The sequence below is a fragment of the Natator depressus genome, chromosome 1, assembly GCF_965152275.1.
Source record: "Natator depressus isolate rNatDep1 chromosome 1, rNatDep2.hap1, whole genome shotgun sequence".
Lineage (NCBI taxonomy): Eukaryota > Metazoa > Chordata > Testudines > Cheloniidae > Natator > Natator depressus.
In genome coordinates, this window is record NC_134234.1 from 320,531,646 (window position 1) to 320,553,627 (window position 21,982).

General features: G+C 39.4%; 1 protein-coding gene across 3 annotated transcripts in view; it reads right to left on the bottom strand.

The window, feature by feature from the left end:
- Window positions 1-21,982, bottom strand: part of PRKAR2B (protein kinase cAMP-dependent type II regulatory subunit beta) — a 153,213-nt gene that overhangs the window by 9,425 nt on the left and 121,806 nt on the right. For all 3 annotated transcript variants that reach the window (XM_074942473.1, XM_074942474.1, XM_074942472.1), the window contains exons 5-6: window positions 3,672-3,778; window positions 1,803-1,956 (exon numbers count right to left, since the gene is read on the bottom strand). In XM_074942473.1, coding sequence (XP_074798574.1) covers window positions 1,803-1,956; window positions 3,672-3,778 — 261 coding nt within the window. The remainder of the gene's footprint in view (window positions 1-1,802; window positions 1,957-3,671; window positions 3,779-21,982) is intronic.

Sequence of the window (21,982 nt, forward strand, 5' to 3'; positions counted from 1 at the left end):
AGCACACACCTGGGAGGTGGGAGACCCAGGGTGCAGTCCCTCTACTCCAAAAACTCTTTCATTATTTATCCACAATGGAACAGCTTCAAAAGAGAGAGCCACATCAGAATATCCCACAGCTCAGTGCACTCTCCCAAGAAGTGAGAAATCTCTGTTCAAATCTTTTCTCCCCTCTGGCAGAGAGGGGAAGAATTGAACCTAGGTCTCCCACATCCTAACCCCAGTGAGTGCTCTAACCACTGGGCTGCAAGTTAGGCACCACCCCTATTTTGTGTGGGGCGAGGCAGGCACCTAACTCATTTCTGCAAGAGGCAGCTAAGCTGCCTGACTCCAAGAGAGGGATTCCCTGACATGGATTGCTAAGCAGAGATAGGCATACCTCTGAAGTCTGGATTTAGGTGCCTATCTCTGAGAGAGGGATGGGGCTTAGTACACAACCCTCTCATCGGCATCTCCCTCTAGCTAGCTTAGGCTGTTTCTCACGTAGTGTGATGGCTTTTATGGATCACATTCTAAGGAGACTATCGCTCCCCTTTCATTGTAGAGGGAGCCTTGCACGTAAGTTCACTTGTGGATCACAGTGTGGTTCCTGTTATTTTCTAGGCACCCAAAAGTCAGGCACCATGACGCTCAAAACTGCAATGCCCAAGTCCCTTCATGGACCCTACCCATGCTGCCTAACCTTGCAGGATCAATTGCAGACTATGTTTATTACCAACATATATTAGCTTTGTATGACAAGTTTGGAGTAAATGACTCCAGAAAAACAAAATATATAATTTCAGATGATTAAAACATTTTCTCAGAAATGTTGCAGTTAAATCATTTCATCCCACAGTTCTCAGCACATTTATTTCAAGTAATGAGCTTTGTGTTAGCTAAACCAAACACATGGGACCAGATCCTTGGCACCACTTCAGCAGCAGAGAGGGGCCATAAAGCTGCCCTATGTGGGCAAAGGGAATTCTCTGGTGTGGGACAATCCTTTAAGCAGAAAGATGGGGTACCCAGATGTATGTCATTCTCTTTTGTTCTCACAACACCCAACTCAAGGGGATGTCGCTGGAATGCACTGTACTCCCACTAGTACAATGGCCCTGGGTGGCCATTGCAATCCATTGCAATTTAGAGCAGCATTCAGGCTGCTCCAAGTTATGTAGAAAGCTCAGCAGTCTAAGGGATCAAGGTGGCAGAAAGCCACCTATGCTCCCCTACACCAAGCACTGCTCTGAATTGGCACCTTGGAATCAGTTACGAGACCAACATATAAGCCTTGAAGGAGAACAGCTTTCTCAAAGTACCTAACACAAATCTTAAGTACTGCCACGAGATTTTTTGGCAAATTTTATTACTATTGTGCAGATAAGTAAGCTTAACAAGTAGCACCATGTTGGATTTTTTATACTGTAAACAAATGCATTCATGTTTTTTTGCAATCTAAGACAATATTTACTATTTGACAAAATAAGTGGCCTGTCTCTTACAGTTGGAAACATGATAACTAAGCTCTGAAAGTTATGGAGGAAATTTCCAAAATTACTTTTGTTGTGGTTCTTACATCAAATTGCCATTCTAATATTCAAGTTTGCTTAAAGCGTATATTCAGGGTCTGAGCAAAGACAGTATTTGCCCAGGCTTTTTCTGCAAGTTTTAAAAGGCTTCTATCCTAATGACACATTTCCAATTATAAGACAATTTTTCAATGTCAAATATCTGTAGATACAGCTATACAATTTTAAATTATTTTATATAAAGACAAAAATATTTTAAGGAAAATAAATTCAAACAACCATTTCACTTACCAAACCCCATACAGCACCAGGAGATGTTGCAATTATGGTAGCTGCTCTGGGTGTATTGTACATTAAGGCCAACTCACCAAAACTTCCATGGTTATCATAAGTACCAACGCACCTCCCAACACCGTCACATTTTACATAAATGTCATATGTTCCTCTGTTAACAAAATACACAAATACGAGTAAACATCCACCCGTTCCACTCCCCCATGTTCCTCACTGAGCAGTTAGCTGGTTTAGTTTACTACCTTGTTTGTTTAGTTTACCAAGTTGATTTTGCACCACGCATTACACTGATGGTACTGCTATGGAAATATAAATTTTGTTCAGTTAAATGAGACTGAGTAGCTTGCAGGCTCATCTCACTTATTTGTGTATACCCTAGAAATGGTGGTTATTTTAAGGGGGACAGTTGCTACTTCTTTGTGAGGACATGGTAACTTTGCACTTGAAAAATAAAAAAAAATTCAGATATGGAATTACAATTATGAATTACATATAAATAAAATCAAAATAGCAATTATTAAAACATAAAGAACAAATTTTGAGCCTAAATTATTTAACAACTGCTTTTTAATCATGAAACTGTGTAATGTACAAAGTCCTCACAAAGAAATGGTTTCTGAAAACTATGCTTCTGCCATTAAATTAATTTAAAATGTAAAAGCTCTTTCACATGTAAAATGTTTTTTAAACCAGTAATTGGTATATTGCAATGTACAGTTGCATTAGCGAGAATGGTGGCAAAACATATTGTGTGAGTCGTTACCTAAAAAGTAACAAATACAAAATAAAAATATTGTATACTCATCTAATATAAAGTTTTAACTTTAAACATCAAAGCAAACCCACAAAAGTATTTATCGATTGTTTTTGCTCTGAGAAAGAAGTAAAATATGACAGCCACCCTCTCTGATGGTATGTCATTAGCTTGTTCAGTGCCAAATATTTATAGCCTTCCTTTTTGCAAGTAGTTGGAATGAAATGCAAATGTCTCTACAATTCCTTTCCCTTCATGGTCAAGAACTTTGTAGACAGATGGTCAGAGCCACCTAGACCTGACAGCTATGTATCTGGAAGAACTCAATGAAGTCCCTGCAGCTTTCTGAAGAAGAAGTGGCTAAGCCATAAGCCCAGAAAAATGGGAGAAACTTGGATCCTCCAGTGAATAATCCCAACTCTGTCACAGTCTCCTCAGAGATATACAGAGTACATTGGGGATTCTCTGTAGAAGCCAGCACTAATAGCTCTGACTATATCATTATATCCTACTTCAAACTGAAGACAGAAGGTAGAAAAAGTTTAGTGCATTGACCTATATTGATCACTTGAAGAATTTAACTAAAGGTCAACAGCAGCAGCAACACAAAGCGTGCTCCCAAATCAGCAATTATATCTATCACTTTACTTATTAATCTGACTATGAAGTATTAGACCCACATGGGAAGTGTAGTTAAAATTTGTGCAATTCTTTGAAAATTTAAGTTTTATTCTTATGAACAAGAAACTTTACCAACAGCATTGAGAATGTAATAAGATTTCAATCAAATATTGAATGCTAAATCTTTTCCAATTATTTGTTACATTAAATCAGTTTCCAGTTAACAAATAGTCTTTGTGACAGAACATTACATTAAAAAACCAGTGACATGTTCCCTTGCAAACATTTTATTACAGGTGAGAGCAGGCTAGAATTTTTCACGGACTGCTCTCTATTGTTCAACGACTCTTTAACTCTGATAAAATATCTTTGCATTTTCTTTCATACATGCACACACCTGTCTGATTCAACTGAAAGTATATGCAAAAATATATTTTCATTGATATAACTGTGCATACTCCCTTGTGTTACAATTATATATAATCACTCACCTATCAATTACATAGAAGTTGTCACCATCATCACCTTGATCAATGACATGCTCCCCTCCTTCAACCAGCTTTTCAAACATAGCATCTAATACCTGAGACATCTGTTCCTATTTAAAAAAACAACAACAAAAAACCACATAAGATTAAAATTAGGTTCTGCTTTTATGGTATCACCCTCAAAAATACAAATTAACGGTTTAAATGTCCTATTTAGTCTTCAAATATTGCACTGGACACAGCTCAGATGATGATAGCACACCTGAAATATAAATTTTTCATGTTACAATAATCTGTCAATTTATCAGAAAAATAGTGAGATTTTCAGTCAGTATTTTTAACTTTTAGTTCCAGCTCTTTCCTTTTATTGTGTTCAGAGCACAAAGACACACCTGCAGTTTTAATACTGCTGTTGTTCACTTTCCTGCTGCAGTGCCCCATAACAATCTTTTCCAAAACGGTCCCTTCACTTAATAATGCAAAATTACTTGATATCCACTGCAGCTACATAAAATACATTAATTGTTGCTTTGCTAACCAATGTGCGATGGGGTGCACTCACCCCGCACTGGATGGGGATGGGTTAACTCCAAACTGTGGGCTGAGGAAGCCATGCCCCCACTCTCTACTGGGCATGCTCGAGGTGTAGCAGTAGTATAAAAGGGAGCAGACCCCCAGCTAAGTCTGGGCTGACTACTGGAGAGGAAGGATATATACTGCAGGCTCCAGCCTGGAAGCTGAAGGTGCTGAGACTCAGGTAGACACCAAGTGGGATGCCACGTGGAGGTCAGAGCCCTTGGGAGCAGCACAACCTGAGGAAACCAGAGACTTCCAATATGTTTAGACCAAGGGACTGCAGGAGTCATGGTAGGAAGTAGCCCAGGGAGCTACTGGCCATTGTCCCTACAGCAGTCAGTGTGTTTTGGTTGGATTGTTATACCAATAAATTAAAAACCAGCAGAATCTTATTAAAGGGAAAAAGGCAAAACACCACATTTATTGTGAATACAGAAAGAATCATAGTAAGCAGTTAGTTATAGCTATAACATTCCATTCAATCTCATCTTTATTCACACATTCATTCATACACACACACACAGGTTCTGCAAGGTTATCATCATAGTTACCAGCCTTAGAGTTGCTCATGCCAAGCCACTGGCCAGGTGGCCTGGACATGAGGAGGGAGCAGGGCCTTGTCAGATGCTCATCTGATGCTCCTGGAAGTTGGTTTGCAGAATCAGACCCCCAAAGTTCTCACTTTCTAGAGTCTATTTTTATAGGAATTTATTCCTAGGCCAGTCTATGGGAATTGCTTCATCATGCTGTCGCTGAATCAATCAGCAGATAGCACATTCCTGACGGCTCCTTGCTGCTAGATGTTATCTTGTTCTTTGGTTCTCCCATTCTTGAGGCTGTTGGGTGGATTCCAGTCTGCCCTCCGGGGGTCCTCTGGTTATTTCCACTTGACGCCTTCTTCAGCCGATGGACACTGGATTCTTAGGCTGGCACCTCCCTGATCATTCAGTTATTATCCACACCAAGCATCCATCCACATACATCCTCTCTCTCTATTTTAATCACAATTGTTAGTACAACAAAAGGGCGGGGAGTCTCTGGGTGCTGTTTCTGTTGTTACAGAGTATTGCTTTGAGTCTCTCTCTCTCTCTGTGAATTGCTTTGAGAACAGACTCTGTCTTAGAATGTACTAACACAATTAGCAGCTTGCAAGTTTCACACACAGAGGGAGAGAAACAGTACCAAAAACCAAGAGACCTCTTAATTAGTAATACCCTGGAATTTAAACTAAGGGGAATCAAACTCATTTGTGATTTTAATACAGAACTTCTTTAATATGATCCAACATAATCCCCCTTTTGACACTAAGATTCATAATCGTCAGTGTCACTTTCTATGTAGCCTATTCAAGAGAAGGTACTGTGAGGCAATTTGAGTTTGTGATTCCAATTCATCCCACATACATGATCCTAGTGATGTATCTTTACAACAAGGTTCTGGGGCAACAGGCAAGGTGAGGCACACCCACTTTTGAGGAGTCCATTCGGTACAACCTCTAGTGTCCAATAGCTTCCCTCCCTCCCCAGCCCACGGGCTTGAGGTCCAGGGTAGCCAGAAGGATCCCATGTGTAATATGGGGAGTGGGCTAACCTTCAATACCTTTGCCTCCAGGGACTGTTGGTGTGCAATTTTGACAACAATTTCTCTTATTAACAAGTCTGGTTTTACAATACTGGAAACGTATTGCATCCATTCATATTGATAAGTGTCAAACAATGATCTCTTTCTTTGTTTTAACAAATGCATCAAACCCTTAATATTTCCCAATATGACCAAGAACATTTTGTGTTCCAAAGTAGCTAGTGCAAGTATCTGCATTTCAGTGCATCCCAGAGCTATGGCAGTGTAGTTTCCTATTTCTAAATATTTTTCTTCTGCATAAGCCATGTGGTAGTATTAAGCCATTACCAAAGATTCCATCGACCTTTTAGGTTACCCAGACCAATTTGGACCAAGTCTACATTGGCATGTACTTGTTTTTGTATCAGGCTGTCCTGTAGCTGGGACAGAGAGCTTAATTCATTTTTAATTACCTGCAGGTCTTCAGTATTTTTTTTTAAACACACTACAGTGCTAGCAACAAGACAAAACACAAGACAAAACATAGAACACAAAACACAATTTCTATTGTGACAGTAGATTCATGGTATTGGGTTGCTCTTCAGCTGGCATCAGCTTTTCCTGATTTTCTGAAAGACAAAAAAACATGTTTCTACCCCTTTTTGGGGTGGCAGATTATTGCTTAAAATATTTCTTTTACAAATACCCTTGCTGATTACAGGCAAAACAGAGGAATTACCCCCATATTTTCCTGTTTTTTGTTCTATAGGCAGGCCAGGTTTCAATGGCTTTTATCTTTTAAGGGTTATGGGGAAATTATCCCACTGTTTAGTCATTAAATCCCTGAGGTGGGGTACCTCAGTTTCCCTACTTATACAGCAGACAATGTTTATAATGTTTTTCCTGCTGTGTTAAGCTTTAAGTTTATTTACAGGTAATAGTTGAGAAGCATCATTACCATATGACCTTAAAGGATTTTTCCAAAAATCATACACACTATACATTGTTACAGGGGTACTTATTATCATTAAATTTATTAAAATTATTTTGTTAAACCATGCCTTTTATTTAGACAATTTGTTTGCTGACCAGGAATGTCCTTTATCTGCAGCTCCTTTGTGCTGCTAGTTCTTTCCTTCCTTCATCACTTAGGTAATTTGCATTTTCACAGACGCTTCCTGCTTTTGGATTTAAAGCCATCAGCAGCTCAGAGACTATCTTAAAAGGGACAAAAAGAAAAGGAGTACTTGTGGCACCTTAGAGACTAACCAATTTATTTGAGCATGAGCTTTCATGAGCTACAGCTCACTTCATCGGATGCATACTGTGGAAATTGCAGAATACATTATTAGTACTCCTTTTCTTTTTGCGAATACAGACTAACACGGCTGTTACTCTGAAACCTGTTAAAAGGGACACAATCAACTTTCACCAGAGTTTTGATCACTTTTTAAAACTTCTGCTTCCAAAACACACAGCAATCTAAAAAAGAAAACCCAACCTATTCTGGCTCCCTTTGGAGCCCAAATAGCATTTTAATTAAGTAGCATGGTATGTTTGCATTTCTTTTGCCCCTTCTACAATATACCCTACACATGTTCTGGGGCAAATGCACATTCCTTCCATAGTTTAACTTCTATAACATTATCCACATCAATTTTTACATAAGGTGTCACTATTTCTTTTTTTTTTTTTTTTTTTTTGCTTACAGAGTTTTCATGTACCTTTATCAAAGTGACAGTCTGATTACATAGAGCCATTTTAAGACTCAGTGTTTCTAACATTGCTTTTTTTTGTTTTGTGCACCTCACCCCTGCTGTTGCTTCAGAGGGGCACTGTCTTTTTTTTAATTTTTTTTACTACAACTCTCATCTGCTATTTTGTTACAAAAACAAACAAAAAACAAACAAACAAAAAGAATCCAGAATTTTTTTTTCTATTCTCCTGATTTTGACTGCCCTGCTGCAGCCACAACTTAAAAACATTTTAAATTTTGTAAAGCACTGAGTTACCTTTTAAGGGTTAAATGCCAAATCCCAAAGCCAAACAACACTAATTACCTGTGTCTAGCAAAAAGGTCTGTCAGTTTTGCAACTTTGAATTAAAGAGTCAAATGGATTTTTAGTGGCATTATTTAAAACAAAAACAAAACCAATTGGTCCTTAGAACTTTACATATTTACACACACACAGATAGATACATACACATTTTCTTTTCCTTAACATCCCTTCCACGCTGCTCTGGTTTTTTTTTTACATCTTACATTCCCTTTATACATTTGAGGCAGTTAAATTCCAATAGAACCTTCTTATGTTCTTTTAGCAAATTTGACTAAATTGTCCAGTCAAATGATTTTAATCAGATAGTTTATTTTTGCCTGGCTAATTTACAGACATTCCTTTGGAAAAGGGCTCATTCTTCCTTCAGAATGGTTGCAAAGAAACCAAGAATGCTCTTCCTCTAACACTTTTCCTTTTTAACATTTTCACAAAGTTTAGCTGCTTAATTCCCTCCAGCCTCTGCAGAGTTAACTTTTTTTTTTACTCTCTCTTCTCTTTGTAATTATGCCTGGGGGTGCCTCACATAGGACCTTCTCCCCCTTTACCTGCGTCCCTCCAGCCTCTGCAGAGTTAACTTTTTCACTCTTTTTGTATTCCTGGAGTGCCTCTTTCACTATTTTCAGCTGGCTTTGGGTATTTGTAGCCAGCACCTTCCAATTGTCTGCTCCCTTTTCCGTTTGTGCCTTTTCCTCTTTACATGAAGACAAGCGGAGGGAAGAATCCTTACATGCCTCCCACAACAACCAAATTGCTGCTGCATCTCTTTTGGCAGCACTAGAAGGTTTGTATATGAGGATATACTGAGCCAATCTATCCTCTAGGTCCGAAATAGTGCAGACATCAGCTAGGGCTTGTTTAGTCCAAGGACTGTGCCCAAATTTTTGAAGGATTTATTTAAAAGGTGTAATTTCTTTAACAAAAGGTGAGGTTGGAGTTCCTTCTGACTCCATTCCTCCCTCTGGTACTGGCTTACCCTGTTTTCTTTTAAACATCTTAACATGGATATTTCAATCTCTTTGTCATGCCTGGTATTACTTAGTAAGTGACACAGCCTAGATTCTGAAATCATAGCTTAATCTATGCGTTTTTCCCCTGCTACCTTCCCAGAGGCCAGCAGGTCTGGTTAAGCTATTTCTCCCTGCTACCTTCTTGGAGGCCAGCAAGTCCGGTTAACCTGTTCTTCCCTGCCACCTTCTCGGAGGCCAGCAGGTCCCCTGCTACCTACCCGGAGGCCAGCAGGTCTGGTTTAATCTGTTTTCCCTGCTACTTTCCCGGAGGCCAGCAGGTCTGGTTAACCTAATAGAAATGCCTAGCTCAATAGAGCTGGCTGTGTGCACACCAATATTTACAATAACTGAAGTTTTTTACCAATATTCCCCCTTTCGCAATTCTCCACCAAAATGTTATACCAATAAATTAAAAACCAGCAGGATCTTATTAAAGGGAAAAAGGCAAAATACCACATTTATTGTGAATACAGAAAGAATCATAGTAAGCAGTTAGTTATAGCTATAACATTCCATTCAATCTCATCTTTATTCACACATTCATTCATACACACACACACAGGTTCTGCAAGGTTGTTATCATAGTTACCAGCCTTAGAGTTGCTCATACCAAGCCACTGGCCAGGTGGCCTGGACATGAGGAGGGAGCAGGGCCTTGTCAGATGCTCATCTGATGCTCCTGGAAGTTGGTTTGCAGAATCAGACCCCCAAAGTTCTCACTTTCTAGAGTCTATTTTTATAGGAATTTATTCCCAGGCCAGTCTGTGGGAATTGCTTCATCATGCTGCTGCTGAATCAATCAGTAGATAGCACATTCCTGACGGCTCCTTGCTGCTAGATGTTATCTTGTTCTTTGATTCTCCCATTCTTGAGGCTTTTGGGTGGATTCCAGTCTGCCCTCCGGGGGTCCTCTGGTTATTTCCACTTGACGCCTTCTTCAGCCAATGGACACTGGATTCTTAGGCTGGCACCTCCCTGATCATTCAGTTATTATCCACACCAAGCATCCATCCACATACATCCTCTCTCTCTATTTTAATCACAATTGTTAATACAACAAAAAGGCGGGGAGTCTCTGGGTGCTGTTTCTGTTGTTACAGAGTATTGCTTTGAGTCTCTCTCTGTGTGAATTCCTTTGAGAACAGACTCTGTCTTAGAATGTACTAACACAATTAGCAGCTTGCAAGTTTCACACATAGAGGGAGAGAAACAGTACCAAAAACCAAGAGACCTCTTAATTAGTAATACCCTGGAATTTAAACTATGGGGAATCAAACTCATTTGTGATTTTAATACAGAATTTCTTTAATATGATCCAACAGGATCCCCACTGACTAAGTGGTGAGCCCACTTGCCACTACCTGGGCTGGGACCTGTTAGAGCAGGGATAGCTTGGGTCCCCCTACCCTGGCTGCCATCCACCTTTGGGAGGTGGCCCAACCCCCACTAGGCCTCCTTGCCCAGCGACCAGGGTGAGCCTATTGACTTTATACAGTAGGCCTCACTGTCTTGAGACAGACAGCTTGAAGGCTGGGATGCACTCATGCTGTCACACAATGGTAGATATATTTGTGTCAATGTAGTATTTACTTAATTTCTGTAAGTAGCACCTGAACTAGTATGTTTCAATATTGAAATTCCCCATTTATTTATGCAATAGCCATTTTTGTGTATTAGCATGTGAAGCTATACACATGTAAATATACATGAAGTTACATAATACCAGTCACATATAATTGGTATCTATGAAACACAGTGAAGATAGATTCTAACTTGTGAAGGGGAATACTAGGCACAGAGGCCTCCTGGTTCTACCACACCCTGCCCCAGGAAAGAACAGTAGAGGTGAGTACTCTAGGCTGCCTAGAACAGCTACAGGGAAGCACCCTATCAGAGAGGCTGCGGGAAGCAGCCAATCAGAGTCCAGCTACTGGACAGCCCACATTCAGTTGCTAGCTGGAGCCAGGGGAGGAGGAAGGTGTTCCTGGCTGGCTGCAGGAATTGACAGAGCAATTGCTGACAGGGAGCAAGGAAGGTGCTCTTGGCTGGCTGCAAGGTCTCAAGAAAGACTTCAGCCCTGAGATAAGGGTGAAGATGAAAGTACTGGGGCTGTGGGGAAGTGGCCCAAGAAAACACAGCGATTAGTAAAGGGAGGCAGCTGCTACTTATAGGATCCCTTAGTTGGGACCTAGAGTAGTGGATGGGCCTGGGTTCCCCCCACCAGCCACTAGGGAAGTGGCTTAAGCACTGAGAAGGGACGTAGCCCAGAGACAGAGCTAAAGACCCAGACGAAAGTCAGCATTTGTGAGAATTTTGTGATAAGTAAAGGGAGTGAACTGAATTGTAAAGAGGGACTCTGCTGAAGAGCCAGGGTAGCTGGTGAAGAGCCCACAGGGAGGAAGCTATAGGGGCACTGCTCCATACCAGAGAAGGGACAAGATGACAGAGCGCCCAGCATGGGCTGAGACCGTTTGGGAAGCAAGCCCAGGAGGGGCTATAACCAGGGTACTGGGATAGGCCCTGTTGGACTTGTACCCTGGAAGGGGTTTATTTTATTAGCATACAAATTGTGTTCGACTCGGCCGAAGTGCTGTGTCACCGAAGATCCACCTGACGAGGGCAGTAGCCAGCGGGAGGCAACGTGAGCAGTGCAAAGCTGGGGGGAAAAAAAAAGCAGGTGTATGCACATATTCAATCGAGGGCATTCGACAGAGGTAAGTGGGCCCCACCAATTTAACTACACATACTGTAACTTCAAAAAATATGAGTATCTACCCTTTTTTAAAAGTATTGCACATGTCAAGACAAACACCTGTCAGGAGTGGCCTTTTATTAATTAGCCCTGCCTTGAATGCACGAGACTGGACTAGATGACCTCAAGAGTCTCATTCCAGTCTTAGAATCATAGAATTATATGCCCAACATAAACAGAAGCAACAGCTAAATTGAGGTTTTTTCCTTTTACTAATTTATATCTATACCATGTACCCTTCCTCCTGTAGGCATCTAGCAGGGGTTCCCAAATTATGGTATGTGTGCCACTGGTGGTGCATGACCCTGATATTCCATCAATTCACTTCATAACAATCTTTTAAAGAAGGGGACACACAATGTGAACTAACAAAGTTTAGGAACTGCTGATCTACAGGACAGCTCTAGGTGCAACCTTCCCTTTCTATAGACATCTACAGAAATACTGTGCAACGTGTAATGTCTCTCCCCTCTATTGATGGCCCCAAAGATTCTATTTTTGGCCCTTTCCTTCCCCCACCCATCCCTGACGTAAAAGCTCATCCACTCTCACAGCTTCAGTGATGGTGGGTTTTTTTTTTTTTTAGATCTTGCCTCATGAGAATGAGAGAATAGTCCTGCTAAAATGACCTTCTCCTCAACCTGTCCAGACTTACATCACTGCCTCTCTCTGTTCAGCCCTAATGGATACCCTGATTTTTTTTCCCTCAATTTAAATGACAACCTTAATTTCTCTTCATTCCTGCACAACTGCCCCACCTCACTTTTTCTACACCTGTGGCCTCTCAGCTGCAAGGGTCACATTCTAACCTCAGACTTGCATATAGCTTCCATGCACGTCAACCTGAGTTGTACATGAATATCTGAGGATATAGTTTTGCCCTTAGTGATCACATACAGCATACAGGTTAGATAATGAGGTCTATACCACGGACAAAATATTTCTTAGCTGTTTTAGTGTTTGGCGCCAACTTATGGGAATACGTGTTTCCAAACCACTGTAAACCATTATAAAAAGGTAAATCCTACAATGCCTAGATAATGTGGGGACAGAAGCAAACCTAAATGTGTGCAATGCTTCAGTTGAATAGATCAACCCTGGACTTAACGAGTGCAGTCAGTAGGATTTTACACACTGGATACAGCACCACTTAATTTTTTATGGAATAAGTAGGTTTATAAAGAAATGTTGCAGACTAATAAAGTGACAGTCTGAATTATAATTTTACGAAAGATTGCTAAGATTTGTTGTACACAAGAAAACTTTATTCATGAATTAACTATTTAAATTCTAAAAAAAAAAAAATTATTTGAACTTGAGCTGTAATGTATTCCAGAATGCATTGAGAAATACTCACCATTATAATGTTTATTGGGTATTCAAAACCATGATTAAAAAAACCCCTGAATTTAGATTTTTCATGCCAATTTAACATTTCATTAAATTAATGACATTTCTAAGATGTCTAGTTAAAAATGTAGCTTCATTGTGTAACTCAGTGCACTTTAATTAAAATGGTCTATTGTACAGCCCTATCCAAAACCACCTTTGGGGGGAAAAAGGTGGTTAAGTAGAGTCCTTCACATGGCTTGGTCTCTACATTGCAGAACAAAACAGGGCTGCACCATCCATATAGGACACAGTTGAGCTGTTGTCTTGCCTACAATTGAAGCTTCTTGCGGCATGAAACTGTCTAACCATATGTCAGTACAGTACCTAGCACATTAAGGGTCTCTATGTACTAAAGTAATACAAAAAGTAATAATATAAAGCTGCCGCTGCCTCCCTCAGATGGAAAGTGCTGAGAAGAGGAAGAGAGCTGGCCCTTCCATATTTCCATCCTCCAATCAGAAAAAGGGCAAGTAAGCAACCCCATCTCCTGGGCAGGGAGGTAAAAGGAGACAAGACAGAATGTCTCATCTACACAGGTAAGACAAGGTCAGGGCATTATCATGCTATAACACGGTCCCCTGATAAACATCTTATTAAAAAGTTAGGACAGTTCTCATATCACTTCAATGGATTCTATATTATCTACTGTATATCTCTATTACACAGACAGAGCAAGCAGGTACATATGTGATATTGGGACAGAAAGAAATTAACATGAAATAAATGTCCTTAAAACTTTACCTTAACTAGGTAACTACCTAGTAACTAGACAAATACCTCAGTGTTTGTAATATTCCCTATATTAAATTCAGGGAACACCTAGGGAACACTGCAAATACTGAGGTAATGTTATTTAGTTCTCAGGCATTGAAAAATAGTCACTCCCCCAGCTGCATTTCTAAACTAGTAAACTGTCTCACCACTGACTAGCACTCATCTACTGTATGAGACTGTTTCATGGTACCAAATCCCTCTAAGTCTCAGGTCCTTTATTGTGCATAACAGTAAAAATATATAATGTCCCACACTATTTGGGAAGATGGGAGGCTATCTATTATAATATCCTTTGAGCAAGAATTACAGGAAATTTTATTTTTTCAAAAGAAAAGTGTATTCTAATAGATCCTGCCTCTTGGCAACTAAAACACTCCAGAGGTCTTAAATAAATGGGTTGAGTTTTTTTTCTTACTGTAGAGCTATTCATATGTTCTGAAGGTACAGTATATGTAGTTATAATCTATCTTCCATGAGCTTCATGCAAGATTTCAGGTTTAGAACATTCAAGTTCAAAGTTCTGTAGCATTCAACCTCCCCTCACCTACCTACTGCAAGACATAACGACCAGCAACTACATTAGTCATCAGACCCTTTTTAAACAATGTAAGAAAATAAACAAATAGAATCCTCATTTTTAAAAAAAGTATTTAAAGCATTTGAGGTGATTTAATGCATTTAAGAAGAAAATTCTATCATCTGCTAAATCACTACACTGGTATGTCTAAATCTTAAATAAATTGTAGTGTGTTCTACATCAATAGATTAGGTCCTCTTCCCAATGCTGGATCAGCTAACCCCTTCCCTGTAAAACAGTGATAGTGTATAGGCTATGACAGTCAACCTCAACATTGGCCAGATACATGATTCAGTACCCTTGGGCCATAATTTTAGAAGGTAGAATCTGGTAGGACGAGAGTTTCAGTTCCCCCAAGATGATTACCAGTACCCTTAAAATTATTACAAGTACTGCTTGGGAAAACTGAAATTAAAAACATGTAAGGTCTACAATTCTTTCACAGAAGAAATAAGTACATGATAACATCTTCATTAGTTGTGGGTTTGGGTAATGGCTGGGGTATTTTAAAGATTAGGATGCTGCCATGATAGGACTTGATCTTATCAGCAGACCTAGCAAAAGGTACAGCGCAAGACTGAAGTCTTGCCTTCAGGCAAAGTGGATAAAGTGGAGTCTGATAAAGGCTCATAAGAACTTTCTGCATAAGATTACCACAGCAACAGACAATTTTCTTTTTCATATCAAAGGGATCGTAACTGGTAGCAAAAGTTCTGACTAAGCTCAGGAAAGAGAGGATATGATCAGTTGTTCCTTATGGGAAAATCTGGTCCCTGCTTAACTACCTTAAATTTCTGTGATTAGCAAGAATAAGCTTTGGACACTACTACAGCAAATATTTTACTTTACCACCTACAAATGGAGTCAGAAGTATCAATGGATTCATTCAATTAAATCAACTCAAGTAGAAATATAGATATGTACAGATGGAACTTAGGTTTCACAGTTTAAATATTTAGAAATTAGAGGTCTTCATAGACAAGACTTTTCTTGGCAAGATACATTGTAGACAATTTCCTTTAGTTTAGTTGCTTTGGAACTTAACCTGTTTGTTCTCTCCATGATTCAGAAGATATTTTAAATTCAGCAACTCTATCATATTCTTCAGTTCATGCAACAGATCACACAAACCGATTTCTGTAAACTGCACAGGCACATTCAGTGTGGCAACCAGGTAGTTGCTAATGCAGTACTGATGTTTCTTCTCCCTGTCAGTTTCCTCCTCAATAGCTGACCCAGAAAATGAATTCACACATAGTATCATTGCTCTGACAACAGGTCCACACATTTATTTTAAATTGCCTTTCCTATATACTACCCCAATTCAACAAATGAAAGAGCGTCCACACTCTGAGCACTGGTTTTGCATAAAGCAAAGGTATTGGTACCCCCTGTGAAGAAGGTAATGTATGATAATTCCCATATTAAAGATAGGAACATGGAAACAGATTAAATGAATTGTCTGGAGGCACCATATTCTAGACAAGTAGGCACAGGACTACAAATGAGAACTTAATTCCAATGCTGATTCTGACACCAACTATCTGTGAAGTGGGGGTAATAATACTTCTCCCTCCTTCAAAAGAGGTATTGTAAAGATTGATTCATTCATTCTTGTGAGCACTTGGGCACTACCATGATGAGCACAACAGAAAAGCCCATTAAAATAATCCATATTCAGTGCAGAATTGAATAAGAACAGCCATGCTGGGACAGACCAATGGTTCATCTAGCCTAGTATCCGACCTTTAACAGTAGCCAATGCCAGATTCTTCAGAGGGAATTAGTAGAACAGGTAATACTCATCAAGTGATCCATCCCCTGTCACCCATTCCCAGCTTCTGGGAATCAGAGGCTAGCGACACTTCAGAGCAAGGTTTTGCATCCCTGACCATCCTCGCTAATAGCCATTGATGGACCTATTCTCCATGAACTTACCTAGTTCTTTTTTAACCCTGTTAAAGTCTTGGCCTTCAACATCCTTTGGCAAAGAGTTCCACTGGTTGACTGTGCATTGTGTGAAGAAGTACTTCCTTTTGTTTGTTTTAAACCTGCTGCCTATCAATTTGATTTGGTGATCCCTAGTTCTTGTGGTATGAGGAGTAAATAACACTTCCTTATTTACTTTCTCCACACCAGTCATGATTTTATAGACCTCTATCATATCCCCCCTTAGCCGTCTCTTTTCCAAGCTGAAAAGCCCCAGTTTTATTAACCTCTCCTCATAGGGAAGCTGTTCCATACCTCTGATCATTTTTGTTGCCCTTTTCTGTACCTTTTCCAATTCCAATTTTTTTTTTAGATGGGGCGACCAGATCTGCATGCAGTATTCAAAATGTGGGTGTACTATGGATTTAAATAGAGGCAATATATTTTCTGTCTTATCTATTCCTTTTCTAACGATTCCCAACATCGTTAGCTTTTTTGACTGCTGCTGCACATTGAGCAGATAGTTTCAGAGAACTATTCATGATGATTCCAAGATCTTTCTTGAGCGGCTGCAGCAAATTTAGACCCCCTCATTTTATATGTATAGTTGGGATTAGGTTTTCCAGTGTGCATTACTTTGCATTTATCAACATTGAATGTCATCTGCCATTTTGTTGCCTAGTCACCCACTTTTGAGAAATCTCTTTGCAGTCTGCTTTGGATTTAACTATCTTGACTAGTTTTGTATGATCTGCAAATTTTGCCATCTCACTGTTTATCCCTTTTTCCAGATTATTTATGAATGTGTTAAACAGTACTGATCACAGTACAGAACCCTGGGGGACACCACTATTTACCTCTTTCCATTCTGAAAATTGACCATGTTTCCTATCTTTTAACCAGTTACTGATCCATGAGAGGACCTTCCCTCTTATTCCAGGACAGCTTACTTTACTTAAGAGCCTTTGGTGAGGGACCTTCTCGAAGATGAGATCAAAGGATGGTGTGTAGTACATAAGGCATAGATGTCTCACACTGAATGGTGATGATAAAAAAACAAAATAAAACTGCCTCATTTCCTTTGTCCAGTCGGTGCACTAAAAGCAGCATGGGCCTTGTGGGAACAATAGTGATTGTCTAATTAGGACCGTCAAAATACACTAGATATAGGTAACCCTTAATTCTGGTAGCTCCTAATTTTAAGTGCTCTGTTACTATTTTTTTCTAATGTAGTTTGTGTCTTTATGTACATATAAAAGACAATTGGATGCAGCTTTTTATTGCAATGTGTGCATGTGTTTTATGGAATACTGTAGTTGGGGCATCCTGGTAATCTATATTACAGTACCAGCAGCATTACAAATATGATAGACTTGATCTAAATTGGACACATTTCCTTAAGGAAAATGTTATACTAAACATGCACATTATGCCATTTTAACAACTTTTGCAGTCACTTCATTATTTGTTAATTTTTTAAAAACACAACAAAGCACAGATTCCTCACTGAGAACTATATACATGCCAAAGTTGAAGCTCTATTACAAAGTGGGTTGAGTAGGAAAAACTGCATTTTAAATAATTTAGAATTTAAATAGTATTTGTTTTCATACTTGCATAATACAGCTCAGTGGAATTTCTTAGGCCATTCAAAAAATAATTACTTATTCTCAGTCCAGAGTGTATTAATGTCAGTCAGAAAAGTACAATTTTTGAGAAAGTGACTGGAAACATGGGTTTCTATCATGACAGCACACTTTAGAATAATAAAAATACCCTTTTTTGATAGAGAGAATCATTGTCATCCTCTCACACTAAGGGATAGGGAAGAAATCAGGTTTTTCTAGCAACACATCCACAGTTGATAGTGGATTCATGCATAAAGACTCCTGGCTGACACAAAGGACTTGAATATTACAGTTCTTGTCCAAGATATTTTCTTTGTGTGAAATGTTGTGGCTAATGTACTTCACTCCAAAATCTTTGTTACAGCTGGCTTTGTAGGGGAAGGCAAAAAGACTGGTTTAAATTGCAGTGAAGTCACAAATAACATTACTACCTATTCCAAAGCAAAATGTATATGAGCATCCATATTTAGCCTGGATATATAAATGGGGGGGGGGGAGCCTGATTATTGTCAGTTACACTGGTTTTACTCCACTACAACTTCAGTGGAGAGACTTTTGATTTACATCCGGGTAAGATCAATCAGGATCACAGACTTCAGATGGCAGCTAAGCATAGCACAGTGAGGCTGTGTCTACACTAGATTTTTTTTTTTCCCTCTCAATTTCCCACCATTGCTTTTATCAGTGGTACTAAAAGTGAGAGCACAAGTGTACACCAGCTGCTAGTGGCCACACGTATTTGTATAACCTACACCTATTCTGAGCAGGGTTAGACAATACAGTGGTTAAAGTGCTGGTGGACAGTTCATTCTAGTGCTGCCACTCCTGGAGCTGTATGGAGGTACCAACTGTGGCAAATTTTAAGAACAAAAATGTCTAGTGTAGACAGCCTAACAATGCCTTTGAGCACTCTTCCTAATCTCATGACATACAAGATCTGTCTTTCTAATCAATCAGAATCTATCATTCCCTGTAATTATAACCTCATAGCACAGAACTAAGGAAACATTCAGTATGTAGGTGGTTGTCATTATGACTGACAACTACTGAAAAAACACAGGGTTTATTTTTAGTTCTCTGTTCACACAATATGCAGATTGGCTGCATGCTGAAGTAAAATGGCTCTGACACACTGGAAAAAACACTATTCTAATATAAATTGATTTTATACACTGGGACAAAATTGTTTGATTCAAATTAAATATTTGATTTCCTACTGCAAGAAGTTACCTGTTGCGTTTGGCATTGAAATATTCATGAGAACAACATCTTCAAACAGAGTTGTTTCAAAATGCTGTGCTCTACTGTATAAAATTAACCTTCTAAACTCGGCAAAAATTAGGCGGGGAGAGAATTTGCACAGTTGTCCAAATAAGGAGTGGCCACAGAAGTCTTGATGGTGCAGTAAATACAGACTTCAAGACGCAACTTTTCCAATGGCTGTTAGGCATGCCTTTTAATTTGTTAATTAGTACATTTGGCAAGTATGCCCAGAGGGCACACAGTTTGTGCAACTTCTAAATATAAATATCCATGATACCTTGGGCACCATGTGTTGTGTCATTTCATCTTTAGTGCCTTTAGGAAAAGAGAATAAAAGAATCTCTTGATATAGTCTCAAATAACTACATTTTAGAAATTGTATTAAGACAACAATGTACAATTATAAGCACACTTAGGATTAGTCTACATTATTGTGATGACTGCCATAGAAAAGCCCATGATAAAAATGCCAAATTTAGTGCAATGTTTGGACGGCCTGAAGTAAATAAGGGATCGGCGACACATGTACTGCGTGTTGTTCAGTATTTGGTTTTTAACCACTGCCTCATTCACTAACCATTATCTATGCTTTGATGTGAATGAGGTAGGACTCCTGTGGAAAAGTTAGTGTAGGATTATTAAATTGGGACTGTGCCCCAGCTCCCCAACAATAAAATGGGAATATCAGTATTTCCCTACCTCACAGGGATGTTGTGAAGATAAATATATTAAAGATTGTGAGTTCCTTAGATACTATGGTGAGGAAGCCATATAAATACCAAAGATTGATGATCAGTAATTCCCTTACTCCAAAAAGACTCGGTTCACACTGTTCTTTGAGTTCTGTTCTGTTCTTCCTTTCAACAACAATTTTACATAATCTGCTCACAAGTTAAAATGACATCCTGTCATTTACCTTTCACTCACTTTGGACAATGTAAGAATCAGCACTGAGTAGGATTCAGCATCACAGTGGGAAGGAAAAGAGGCACACAGATCCAGGGTAGAGAGCAAATGATAAGAAAATCATGGAAAGAGGTGAACAGAATTGTAGGAAGGTCTGGGGACAAAGGGCAGTTTTCTTCAGCAACTCATGACTGTTCTAGACCATTAATGACTGCCTCTTGGAACAGCTAGTCCTGGAACCCACAAGGGGAGAGGCAATTCTTGATTTAGTCTTAAGTGGTGCACAGGATCTGGGCCAAGAGGTGAATATAGCTGAGCAGCTTAGTAATAGTGACCATAATGTAATGAAATTTAACATCCTTTTAGGGGGAGAAATACCAAAGAAACGCACCACAGTAGCATTTAACTTCAAAAAGGGAAACTACACAAAAATGAGGAAGCTACTTAAAGGGAACATAAAAGGAACACTTACAAGAGCGAAATGCCAAGAAGCTTCATGGAAACTTTAAAAACACCATAACAGAGGCTCAAACTAAATGTATACCCCAAATAATTTTTAAGAGGATCAAAAAAAACCCCACCATTGGCTCAACAACGGAGTAAAAGAAGCAATTAGTAGCAAAAAGACATCACTTAAAAACTGCAACTCGGATACTACTGAGGAAAATAGAAAGTAGCATAAACTCAGGCAACTTAAGTGTAAAAGTAGAGTTAAGCAGGCCAAAAAATAATTTGAAGGGCAACTAGCGCAAAACACACAAACTAACAGCAAATTGTTTTTAAGTACATCAACAGCAGGAAGCCTGCCAAACAATCAGTGGGGCCTCTGGACAATCAAGGTGCTAAAGAAGCACTCAAGGAAGACCAGGCCATTGTGAAGATACAAAGAATTCATTTAGCATCAGTCTTCACCGCAGAGGTTATGAGGGAGATTCCCCATGCCTAAGCCATTCTTTTTAGGTTGCATATCTGAAGAACTGTCCTAGATTGAGGTATCAAATTGATAAATTTAACAGTAGTAAGTCACCGGGAACAGACAGTATTCATCCAAGAGTTCGGAGGGAATTCAAATATGAAATTGCAGAACTAACAAGTATGGTATATAACCTATCACTTAAATCAGCCTCTGTATTAGATGACTGGAGGGTAGCTAACGTGATGCCAATTTTTAAAAAGCCCCCAGAGGCCATCCTGGCAATTAAAAGGCACACTGGTTGAAACTACAGTAAAGAACAGACCAATAAATAAAACAGTGTGTTGGGGAAAAGTCAACACAGTTTTTATAAGGGAAATCATGCCTCCCCAATCTATAAGAATTCTTTGAGGGCGTCAACAAGCAAGTGGACATGGTATACATGGATATCCAGTGGATATAATGTATGCTGTACTTGGACTTTCAGAAAGCCTTTGACAAGATCCCACCCCAAAGGCTCAAGCAAAGTAAAGCAGTCATGGAATAAAAGACAGTCCTCTCATGCATCAGCAACTGGTTAAAAGATAGGAAATGAAGGAGAGGAATAAATAGTTTTCACAAACATAAAGAAGTACTTCTTCACATAACACACAGCCAACCTGTGGAACTCATTGTGTTGGACTGTTATGAAGGCCAGAAGTATAACTGGATCCAAAGAAGAATTAGATCAGTTCTTGGAGGATGGTCAGGGACACAATGCCATGCTCTGGGTGTCCCTAAACTCAGATTGACAGAAGCTGAGACTGGACAACAAGGGATGGATCCAGTGGTGAACTGGAGCGGGTTCGCACTGGTTCGCTGGAACCGGTTGTCAAATTTAGAAGTCCTTTTAGAACCGGTTGTCCCGTGAAGGACAACCGGTTCTAAAAGGGCTTCTAAATTTAACCAGCCAAAAGTGGAACCTTAGGTGCCGACTC